The sequence below is a fragment of the Lepisosteus oculatus genome, chromosome 12, assembly GCF_040954835.1.
Source record: "Lepisosteus oculatus isolate fLepOcu1 chromosome 12, fLepOcu1.hap2, whole genome shotgun sequence".
NCBI classification, from domain to species: domain Eukaryota; kingdom Metazoa; phylum Chordata; class Actinopteri; order Semionotiformes; family Lepisosteidae; genus Lepisosteus; species Lepisosteus oculatus.
The window spans coordinates 23,975,654-23,988,369 of NC_090707.1; the positions used below are offsets into that span (position 1 = coordinate 23,975,654).

At 35.7% G+C, this 12,716-nt stretch overlaps 1 protein-coding gene across 1 annotated transcript in view; it reads right to left on the reverse strand.

Moving 5' to 3' along the window:
- Positions 1–7,482: 7,482 nt before the first annotated feature.
- ube2g2 (ubiquitin-conjugating enzyme E2G 2 (UBC7 homolog, yeast)) overlaps positions 7,483–12,716 on the reverse strand; it is a 41,897-nt gene continuing 36,663 nt past the window's right edge. Inside the window, exons 5-6 of the mRNA XM_069196246.1 lie at positions 11,886–12,026; positions 7,483–11,522 (exon numbers count right to left, since the gene is read on the reverse strand). Of these exons, the coding sequence (XP_069052347.1) occupies positions 11,410–11,522; positions 11,886–12,026 (254 nt within the window). The 3' untranslated portion in view covers positions 7,483–11,409. The remainder of the gene's footprint in view (positions 11,523–11,885; positions 12,027–12,716) is intronic.

Sequence of the window (12,716 nt, forward strand, 5' to 3'; positions counted from 1 at the left end):
AAAACAGGTCAACTTTTATCATAAAAAAATGCAGAGAACACAGCAGATGCATAGCTCTCACGAATAGCCTTCTGTCTCGAATTGCAGAGTCAAAGATTTATTCTTGCCATCCATATGCGCCAAACTGGCCACCATCATCCCTTACCTTGTTCACAATCACGATTTTAACTCAAAATCAGGCACTTTTCTTGACTTGCCTTTTCCCTTTATACTTGTTTCTTTTCTTTAGTATTTGTTTTCCATTTACTAGCCATATTGAGCATGATGCTGCACGATAAAGAAAGAACTGGCATGCTATAGGTTTTGAAACTAGTGTAACTCCGGGGTCCGTGAAGGGGATGTTATACATTCTGTCTGTAAGGATCAAAACTGGATGGAGACGGACATTCTCTATTTGATGGTTTATTTCAACAGTCCCATTTTCAACTGTCTTGTTCTCTCTCTCTTCCTGATACCTACCTATTTCCTTGTCAGTGTGACCAATCAGCAAACAAGGACATGTATTTTAATGTAAACCTATCTACAAACTAAATCAGAGAATTCAATATAACTTATGACTTCTTTAAAATACAAATGAATAAGACAACAATATTATAAGCTTACACTAATTCCCATAGCGTACCTCAGGTGCATGCCACGCCAGATTTGAATTTGTGAAATTTCCCACAATATTTGATATTTAATTTATACGCTGAATCATGTTTATACAAATTTATGTGAAATGTGAGTCTACTGTTCAGTTTTTTCTTAACACTAATGTTTTTTTTTATTTTTTTGTATTGTATGTTGCACAAGGTGCTTCTTAAATTGCTCCCCTGGGGATGAATAAAGTGTTTTAGATTTAATTGGTCTTTTTCCACTTCTTTCCTTCTGTTACTTTAGTGATATAAGCAATATCAGTAAATCTTATTAAACCTAATACAAAAATCATCAGTGGTAGCCTACAGTCTTATTGTAATGAAGTTAAAGTTACAAATGCAACTGCACAAAATAATGTGTTATAATAATTGGTTACACTTACATAGCACTTTTCTGGACACTCCACTCAAAGCGCTTTACAGGAAATGGGGACTCCCCTCCACCACCACCAATGTGCAGCATCCACCTGGATGATACGATGGCAGCCATAGTGTGCCAAAACGCTCACCACACATCAGTTATCAGTGGGGAGGAGAGCAGAGTAATGAAGCCAATTCATTGATGGGGATTATTAGGAGGCCATGATTGGTAAGGGCCAATGGGAAATTTGGCCAGGACACCGGGGTTACACCCCTACTCTTTTCGAGAAACACCCTGGGATTTTTAATGACCTCAGAGAGTCAGGACATTAGTTTTACATCTCATCCAAAGGGCAGCGGCTGTTTACAGTATAGTGACCCTGTCTTAGCAACCTTAGTTTTTCCCGGGAGGTCTCCATCCAGGTAGTGACCAGGCTCACACCTGCTTAGCTTCAGTGGGTTGCCAGTTGTGAGTTGCAGAGTGATATGGCTGCTTAACCTTACCAACAATGTTGAACATCACCTAAGTTAATTTGGTACATACTGTATGGCCCAAGTTATTTCTTTATTTCAACCATTAACTTTTAAGAAACACAAAATCAGCACTAAGAGATAATTTTGAGGACACATCTCAAAGTACACCAAAGTAATATTTTTAATAACATCAATGTACATATGTTTAAGCAGTTTTGAATCTCACTGTTATTTCTGTATTTTTTTCCGTGGCCAACAAAGATTCCGAAATCAAAGACAGGTGAGGAAAAAAAAGAGCTGTAAAGCACACATCCGAGATATAAACCACACTTGCCACTTTGAACCATGGAATCAATGCAAGTTGGTGTTGTTACAGATTAGCAAAGATTTTCTCTCGGAGTAACACTACACTAAAATTAAGGAAGAAGCACTGCCACACCTGGATGCCTTCAATGAAGGTGCGGTATGATAAGGGGCACATGAAACAGTTTGGCACATTTTATCTCTCCTTTCCTCACTCTCTCCCCACCCAGATTTGCACTGCATATTAAAGGGTAATTATACAACTGAGATAATAATCACCTCTACAGACCCCTTGGATTTAGTTCTCTGCTGTTCTGTAGTCATTTAGAGTAGCATATTTTCTTTTTTTAACTTTTGCTTTGGTCCTTCAGTCCTTGTGGGTTCGCTATTCAGTCAGGCACCTACACACTTCTTATTAACCCAATCTGAGGCATTAAACTAAATAAGTTAATAATGTTACAGGCTGAGGTAGGTTACAATGGAGGAGTCTCTAAGAATCTAGACACAATGCAGTAACACCTAACTAGTGTCAATATTTTAAATAAAATAATATTTTAAAGCTTTAAATCAATGGATGTTTACTAGGGTGTGAGACACCCTAATCAAAATAATCTTCTGGTTTACATTAGTTAATTAATTTCTGTGGTAAATGATTAAGAGTGTCAAAAGTGTAGGATAAAAGACATAGGACAGAAAAAGGAACAGGAGAGACCATAAGATACCACAAGAAGAGGGGGGAAAGAACTTAAAGATGGTGCCAGGCAAGAGGTCCTTGTTTGCGATCATCCGAATAGATCGATTGGCGCTAAGTGTTTGAACCTTTGCTAAAAGAGATTGCTATTTTGTAGGGTTTAGGGAACTAGGAGTTCCTGAGTGAACAATCCCTCAGTTTACAACAGCCTCTCCAGCTTAGGGGATGTGTTTTAGAATAGGGAGATAGGCTCCCATTTCTTTTGTGATATCCAGGTTTGCAGAGAGAGAAATTTAAACGTAGGTTGTATCCTATTTAATTTAGAAGGCAGCTTATCTCTTCTTTTAGTCTTTGTAGACATTATTTAAGAGTTGAATACCTATTTGCCATCTGAGGTTTTCTGGGTGGTCTAGATGCAGGTCTCTGAAATACCTTGTCTATAAACTTGTACAGTACATAGGGAAATTTGTGTTGTATGCTAATGTTGTGTGAGGTGTGTCACTGTCATTGTTAATAAATATTTGTTTAACCCAGTGTGCCTGAATTAGTACTCTTTTCACCAAAGCTGTGCCAGGTGAAAAGTATTCAAAATCCTTACAAATTGGGGGTTAGGATTATTTATTTTTATTGACTAATCCTCATGGTCATTTTCTTTTATTCTAATTTTTATAACCCCCCATTTGTACAATATCTCCTTTTATACATTACCTTAAAAGTTTTCTTAATTTGTATAATGACAGATGTGGATGTGTACTTTAACCTCAGATTTAAACATCTGTTTTCTCTGTTCTGGGTATCTTGACCAGTATCTTGACCTGTGGAGATAGAAGGCTCTTTGGAGCCCCTGGGGATGATGCCACCATACCACTTTCATTTTACACACTGTTGCCTGTTGCATTCTTATAGGCTTATTGATTATGGTCACAGCTCTAAGCAATTCATCCCCAACAACCCAAGCAAATACCTGACCTTCTATGCCAAAAATACTTGTCTCTTGCTGTTGACATCAGAAAGCTTCTAAGAGATATTAAGAGTGACATTAGTATAACCGTTTAATTTTATAGTTTGCGATATGCAAGTGATACCAGATAAGGTCACCACAAGACTGCTCAAAAAAACATAATTTTGTGATTTGCTAGTAGTCAAGCAATCAAACAGGTGATGAAGGCATGTTATTTTAAAGTACGAACTACAGAGACAGCAAGGTAATTCTGTGTTCAGTTCTTTTTAAAACCTGTGTGCTGTCCTAGGCATCCAAACTAATTTCTCCTGGACGAAGAAAGGCAGCAAGCCTTTGAGTGACTCAAAGCTACAGCCACTGTGCATATGGATCATAAAGAAATGAAATGCCAGCTGTACCAATAATTTACCTTCAAATCCACTCACTGTAGATCCAATTGTACTGTAGAACTGTCTTATCCACACTGCTTTATCCCAAATTTAGTTCTTGTCTTACTGTAGTCATGTTTGCTACAATCATTAATCCCTGGTGTTAAAAAGATAGACAATCCTTAGTACATTAAATTTAAATGGTTTCTTCAATAATATTCCAGAGAAAATTGAGGTTCAAGTTTACAGAAATATCACAAAATAAAGAAGATGCTTGGCAAAGTTTAAAAATGTCAGGTAGTTTCTCCTTAATGCATCACACATGGCCTGTTCACACCAGCTTGTAAACCTCTGCTCAACAACGTAAGTCTGCAATAGAACTATGGTTTACTTAGTTTACTAACTCCAATTGTGGTTCTAGTGTCATTAAATTTATATGACCCTATGTTATTTGTACTTTAAGTTCCACCATGTATAGTTGGTATCTCCTTTCTATATGATTGCTACCTCTTTGCATGACTAGGCACAAATACAGCTTAGTGAATCCATAATTATTAAGCAAATTGTATGTTCCAGTGTTTCCCTCCCTTTTTCTTGAACATCCTGAAAGTAATCATGAGTACACCCTTCTCTCCATTCATTCAGTAGATTATCACAGGATCATTTTATAAGGACAGGCATTTTAAGACGGCGTCATACCAGATGATTTTTCCTAGGATTTTCAATCTTAGCCTTAATTTACATAATCGTAAAAAAAATCACAGTGAGTTGTAGAGCCGCAGCACATGCCCGTTACCGACAGTTATATAGTGCGACACCCCCAGCAGCTCAGCCATAGCACTCTTAATAGCCCCTACGACTCTCCGCGACTCGTTACGATAAAATCAAATGGGTTTGATTTTCTCATAGCGAGTCCCAAGTCGTAGGGGTGGGTTCTGGTGTCTGCGACAGTCAACAGCCAATGAGTGCTCAACCGGAAGTACATACATGTATACAATGCGGCTGCAAGGAAAGAAGGAAAACGAATGTTTTTTTACTGTGCAAATAGAGGAGAGGCTCGTCGAACTTTTGTTCATTTACTTTCGTGCGGTGCTCCATGTTGATTGGCTGCCAAAATGAGGAGACTTCGCGGTACTTTCACGATGCAATGTGAGATTTGGAACTGTGATGAAAAGTCACTAGAGAATTGTGTAGTCACCCCCTGCGATTCCTAGTCATATAATTTGACACCCTCTAGGACAGAAAAGGCAGCGAGTTTAAGCAACTGCAGTCATTAAGTTTGACATGCTCTCTGACTAAAAGTCATGTCGAGTCCTGTAGTTTGACAAAGGAACAGGACAGCAATTCCTTCTGTTAAGAAGAAAAGTTCTAGTCAATACTTGACATACTGTACTGTTCTTTTGGTTTACTGCATTCTTACTATTAATGTATACCTATATTAAAATAAAACAAGCAACTTATGCCAATGCCATTTTTAAAAAAAATGCTTTTATTAAAGATAAATCTTTCCATATTGTAAAAAACTGAATTATTAAAAAGTCATTGTGATTGTTTTCAGAGTAATACAATATTTGAACTATTTTAATATATTTTCATTTTATATCGATTATTCATAGAAATCACAGGCCATTCTGAGATTTTTGTACATGCACCTGTCAGTTTTGCGTTTCTAGTTATTATAGTTGTCCCTATAAAAACTATATATGACACCTTTAAATCTTTAAGCCAACTGATTATGGGAGGCAGTTTCTGCATTCATGAAAATATTCTGCAAACAACAATTTCCGTTCAAAACAATTCAAAGATCATTTTCTTTCTCATGACTTTAGTCAGTCAGAATAATATATATTTTTAAAAAGCACCAAACATGGTATATTAGTCTACAGATCTCTAGGGAAACCTAGAAATTTCAGAATGTTAGAGAACACACTGCTGGAATGAAGAGTCTTCATTAAAAATGCTTCAAGAAACAGGATCTTTTCAAGTGATTCCTGACTATACCTATCATTTCCAATCTACAAGCAAGGTTAAGAGTGTTGACATATTTTCAAAGGTGAAACAGAGGATTCTCAGAAGTTTAAAATATATATTGCAAAATGTGCAAGATGGAAATTCTAGATTTTAGATTGCAGTATTTCAAATAACACGAGGATCTGTAGCTATGGATTTAAAATGAGCTTGTACTGTACATTTTCATATTCATTCCATATTGCTCTGCTACTGTAAGTCTAGAAAATTACATGGGCCTTACTATTGGTTAGGAAAACCCAGAGGAAATCCTATTTAATCACAGGTAAATGTATGAAGTGTTTTTAAGAATAGATGACAAAAGAACACTCACCATACAAGGCTTATTAAAGACAAATTCAAATAGTATTGCATGACAAAGGACATCTAGACTGTAAGCCTTTTCAGAACTGACTTATAAAAAAAAATCAGTAACACTAACTACGAAAGGAACACAATATGAGATTTAGTAAGAGAATTAATCATTTCTGAAACAACCACATGGGTGTTTCTTTTCCCCAAAAACCTTTATCTCACTCTAGAATTTGTCCTCTATTTGAAATCGATAGATTACTTAAATATGCTATCTGGAAAGTAGACTATCTGGAAAAGGAAGTGCTATATGTGCAATTTTTTTCAGCCTTTGAGACTGAAATATTTATTCCAGCAAACACAATAAGTCTAACTACTGAGTAGTTAACAGAATGTTAATGGGGTGTGCGAGAAGAATAACTGTCTGTAGAACACTCTGCTGTTGACTACAAAAGAGAACTTCAAGAGGGCCAAATTAGGAGGATAGAAGAGAAATATAAAACAAGTTCTTTGATGAGGTTTTTAAAAGATAATATGTGGAAAGTGAAAAAAGCCTTACGGCAAACTTGATAAAAGAGGAGTACCTTGGCTCGAAAATGGATAAAACAGCCCAAAGCTCAACACAACACATCAGTTTTTCTTTTCTAAGGGTCTCTGGAGTTACCTCCTTCCAGGGGTGGAAGCTTGGGTCCTGAGAGAACATTTCCTTTCTGCTGCAGGGAACAATGCATATTCTCTTTGTTGTCTTTGCATCATCTTATTTTTTGATGAATCTATGCTGGTATCAACATCCCCTCCCCCAAATTCCTTTTTTAACCTCAAGCACAATCTTTTGGTCTGTATAATCAGAGCATATGAGGTGTGGGGCCATTGAAAAGCTATTGAATACCTATCTGTGACACTGCAATCTACTTTGGCAGAAAAATGTCCAGTCTTCATAATGGCACTCACATTTTGGTGACAGCTTTCACTGCAAGAGCTATGTATCACGTCAAGCTTCTAAATATTTAAAAATATTAACCTTTTAAAGTTGATAAATGAATCCAGCAGGGCCTGTGTACTAACATAAGCTTAAAGTAAGACTGTTCTGGGATGTGGATTGTGTGCTTTGACACAGTGGTTACTCTTTCTCAGTAATAAAATAACTTTTTTATCAATATCCATCATGGAATAGTAGAAGATTTTGGATTGCTGTTGAACAGCTAAATGCTTTTAAAAAAATCTTTGCTATTTTCAAAGAATTTAAATATTCTGTTATTCTCTAGTTATTTGCAGATGACAGTTCTATGAATATTATATTCTTGTATCTTGAACTAAAATGTAAAATCAGACAGCTTACAGTTCCATAGATTCAAGAACTCTAGAAAATAGGAAGCGATAAATATGTTTATTTGTAATCTTCTCAAACACATCTGCTTTCAAATGTCGATTACACAGAAATAAAAAATGATTGCAGAAAGGGGATAAAAGATTTAGTATTGCTTAGTTTGTAACAGAAATTTAAGTTATTATTAGATGTGCAAAGTACTCACTTCAAAGGAACATGCTTATATATGTTTTCTAAAGTATATAAGTTATTGGAAGCAATGGTACTCCTCTAAACAGCTGGCAGCAGGATTGTTTTAATAGCCACTTGATTGCATAGCTTCTGTGTGACCCCTGTTACATTTTTGTTTTATTGGGCAGCATTATAAAAAAACATCTACTAACACGATTGTCCCATTTCATAATTCAGAGATTACTTAACACTATTTAAATGTGGTGTTATATAACATAAGGCAATTCAAATGTTTTACAGTAAATGTCCTGTTATGTGCAAACGGATCTCTTATCTTTTCCATGACAAATTGGTCTGAGACAATACCTTTTATACTATACATGTATTTTACCTAACTGCTTGACTGTTATATTGAAGTGACTTTACTTTCAGAGGGAAGCTAAATGTATTTATATATTTCTGAATGGATAATATATCTTCAACCTAGTCAAGGATTCTTTAAGAAGTCATGTTAAGCATTCTTCATTTCTAAAATACACATAGCAATTTGCCACCTTCTACTATTCATATAGTGAAATGGCTACTCTAGAATTTGAACAGTCCAAGTTCATAAAACACTCTTTTTGTCATTTGGGTGGGCTGCAACTCCACTGAATGGCAAGAGAGGCATCCAGTCCGCCACTAAAGCTCAGGAAAGATTGTGTCTATGAACAGCCTTGACTGAAAAATTACAAATTTTAGGAATGAAGAAAATATACTAATCTACCAAAAAATCCAGTACCTGGCCCTTACATTATTAATGTTCTGGACTACAGTTGCTAGCGTTGTTTTTTACATTAGCATTAGACCTTTCACAACTACAGTACTTTACATCACCGACACAATGTATTTAACATTTTGGAACACAAAGTAATCTGTACAGTGAAACTGCACAATAAAATAGACTGATGCACAAAGAAGAGTCAGTCTAATTTTTATCATTAACACATTGATCACATACATAATACTATTTGCATTTTAAAAAGGATTTGTTGATTGAGTTGTACTGTGGTAATTATGATATTTGCTTATGATATTTAAATTCAAAGCATAGTTCTTCTGTTTATGGACAGCTGAAAATGAATAGAAAAGCTTAATTAATTATACAACATAAAGCCTTGCTTTTCCGTAGATTGTAATGTATATCTTTAATTAAGCTCACTTACGTACTAAGGCGCTGTTTGCATCTGCATTGCATCTCTGAAATAAAACAGACCGTGACTGCCAAATTTTGTGTAGTCTAGTCCTTTTCAATGTTAACCTACCCAAAAACCAATATAAGTTTTTTTTTTTAAAGTGAATGATCTTATACACTAAACTAAAATTCTTGCAGGCCACTATGTCTTTTCCCCATGCCATCAAAAACCATTTTAAATTCAGATTATACAGACATTGTTAAAAAACATCCACACAACAATTTCTATACATTTCAAAACACTTAAACATCACACCAAATATCATGGTAATTATCAAGTCAGCAAGACACCAATGAATGATGTGTATGTACTAAAAAGTTGGGTTACTGTAAAAAATATTGCTTTAAATCCAAAATTATCTAATCACATTCTAAGAGCCTTGTGATCTTACTAGTATTATGTGCATATGCAAATGACCTTTAATATGCTTGTTGTACACAGGCTAAAATAAAATGGCATTATACTTCTACTACATTCTACTGGCAAGGAGTGTGTCAAGAAATGACCAACATAAAGCTATATAGTAACCTATTTACACTATAATACCAAAAGTAATGGACAAGCCTCTCTATGCCAATAATGGATTGTACAAGATACTTTTAGGTATGCAGAGGATAAGGACTGTAGTTCAAAGGTGTATATATAGGTATTTGCAACCTCATGCATCTGATTCCTGCCAGCAAGATAATTTAGAACAGAAAGCATTTTAGTGAGGAAAGATGGTTTGTTCAGATATCATATGCTCATGGGACTGAAGAGAATTCATGGCTCTTACAGTTTAGTGAGAAGGATCCATACCAGAAGAGTACAAAATGATGGTAGATCAGGCATGAGAAACAGTGAAATGTGAAAAAGTTAAAAAGCCTAGTTGATCAATGTCACAGGCAAGCGACGGGCAAGCTTGCACCGAACGTAGGGAACTGCATGCACAAAAATTTTATGACAGAACACTTTAAACCAAGCCACTGATCACTTATAAAAGCACAGAGATGAACACAGGGGTTCTGGAATCTTTAGTAACTTGGGTAAAGAAACTCGGAAACAGCATGTGGAGTGATAATACCGGATACATTTGGATGGATGGTATCCAATGGGAGAGTCTGGGTGTGAAGGCCTCCAGGAAACGGTTTTGACTAACACACTAACACTGTCCCATCAGAACATTTAAGCATGTACCAAGGTACTTTGGAAAATTATTGTACTAGCAAATTGAAGGAGCTCCTGTACATATGCCAACTTAATGACATGCTCTATCAAAGCCAGGAGTGTAAAACAATGGATTGAAAGAAAAGGACTGGAAACATAGCATGGTCTTCCCTGAATTATGGCCCATAAAACACCTTCGGGATGCACTGGAACAATGAAACAGGAAGAGACCTTATAGAGCAAATTCTTCAACTGCATTTACGACTGCACTGAAAAATAAGTATTCCTCAGGTTATCTATCAAATGGTGATAGGATGCTTTCTTTCTAGTACTTTAGCAGCCATTAAGGTCAAGCATGGTCCTAGACCCATTAAATTTAACGCAGTAGAAGAAAAAACACTTTTTAAAAAAATACTGATTACCAAATTGGTTTAGGTTTCATTTATTGAAAAACTATGCTTCAGAATGTTGTTTATGTGACCTGCCCTTCCAGAACCAGGCTTTTATAGGTAAATTCTCTATTCTACAATATAAATCTAAAAGACAAGCTCCCAAAAAAACATTAAAAAAGTCACACCCTTTATTTTCTTTGCAGATATTTTTCCTAATAAAGTCAGAACATCTGCAAGAAGAAATGTGACAGAAAAGCTTCAAGTTGAGAAACTAGAATATGAGTAATAAAATGCATACATGAATTACACAGTTAAAGGTAGTAAATTATAGTCTGTGTTTTTCATATAGAACAAACCTATAAATACAGGTCACTACATTCATTTGTTTGGCTCGGTTTAATGTTGCCATCTGTTTAATTCTTGTTTCAAAATTATTATCTATTTAAATAAAAGTCGAAGGAGACAGGTATTTCTGAAGTCTATGCCTTATAGAGCAGTAAGCATTGTACAACCCTTTTTGCAAAGGAAGAAAAAGAAGTCAGTATCACACTGCAAGATAAGCTTGCTTTTCTGGTAAATACAAAGTACTCTTCCAGATTTTTCTCTGTTAAGTAGGACTACAGCCTTTTGTCATAAGTATCTTTTGTACAACAACCTAAATGCTGTATAATTATTATCTCACTGTAGTCATACAAATAGACTGTTGAAGAGACAAATTCTGTCATACATACTAATTCCTGTATTATGAACAACAAGGAAGTTGGAAAAGTAAGATGTAATGATAGAGGGAAAACACAGGACAAATGAAGGAACCCAAATCTACTGATTTTCACCCACATTGTCAGTGTTCCCAACAACAGGCCCTCAACAAAAATGAAAGCAGCTGGTAATGCATAGCACAAAGTCCAAGGAAGAGAGAGAAAAGGGCCATCTCTTCTGCTTTAGCAATGTATTTCCAGTCCTCTTTGTGAAAATTAAAAAAGAAATAACATCAAAGGTCCATTAGGTGGAGACATTGGGAGCATTAGAGCCCCAGGGATTTGCGTACAATCTGTTGAGCAATTCTGCAGAACTGGTCTCTGTCTTCACGCCACATCTTTGATGCATCGACATTGGCTCCACTCTCATCGTTTGGCTCTTTAAAATGCATATAAAACAGTGATAAAAAATAAAATTATTGCATTCAGTGTTACAGCATAAGTGACAACAATGTTTAACTCTAAAGAAAACATTAAAATGTTTGTCATTCATGGCAGACTAACACATTTAGCATAACATAATATTTAGAGTTATCCATTTAGCAAATAAGGGTTTATTTTAAACTGGTAAGACAATTATTTCCCTCTTGATTAATTCATAAATTTACTTAAGCAGCACTTGTGGCAAAGACCTGTAATGGACTGTTACAGTTTTCAAGCTACACTATATTGCTCATCTTCACAATAAAAAGCTCCCTGACCTGGGCTCAGTGTTCTCCCCAGAGAAAGAAGAGCAACTCACCAGCTAGCATGCTGACCACGGACAGCAGAATCTTTTCCACGCTCTGGACTGGACTCCACCTCTCAGCACTGCTCTCATAACCCATAGGATCATCTCCTGGGGCATGTAAGATGGAAATACAAACCCGTCCATCAGGGTAGACTGAGACAGTATAACACAAGAGAAAAAAGCCCAGAGTGAGTAAAAAAATAAATTCAGCTTAAATACATTTAAAACGAAATAAATGTAGTACAGCTTTCACAAGAACTGCTTACTTCTTGCAAGTTTGTGAAAACCCAGACATCATTTATGATTTCTTCAATGCAGTCTAAAAATCTGAATGTCTGGGATTTGGACTATGAGTCTGCCTTACACTTAGTGGCTTGAAAACATGTACAACCTGTTTAGTTTTCTCACATTTCTAAGGGCAAAAAATGAATGGCTTTGCAATATGGAGAAACTTGGCAGAAGTGCATTTGAAACTGAAAACAGTATGCAAAGGGATTCAACTAATGGGTGGATGAGGTACTTCACCTGAGAATACCAAAGGGGCTAGATAGATTGGATGGCTTTCATATAAACTTTCTTGTTCTTATGGTTCCAAGGTTTTCATCCAGAAACATTGCAAATATTTTCTGCAAAATAATTTGAGTCTGGGTGATATTTTTGTAAAAGGACAGGAATCTAATTTTTTGGACTAATGAACAAGGACTCCATCACAGCAAATTGAACAGTATGTCAATAGCACTTATCATTACTCCACTATTTTATAGTCTTTTACCAAATATTACTAACCAAAGGGCATCAGTTACACAGTGTAAAGTAATAATCATTTTTAACTACTAACTATCT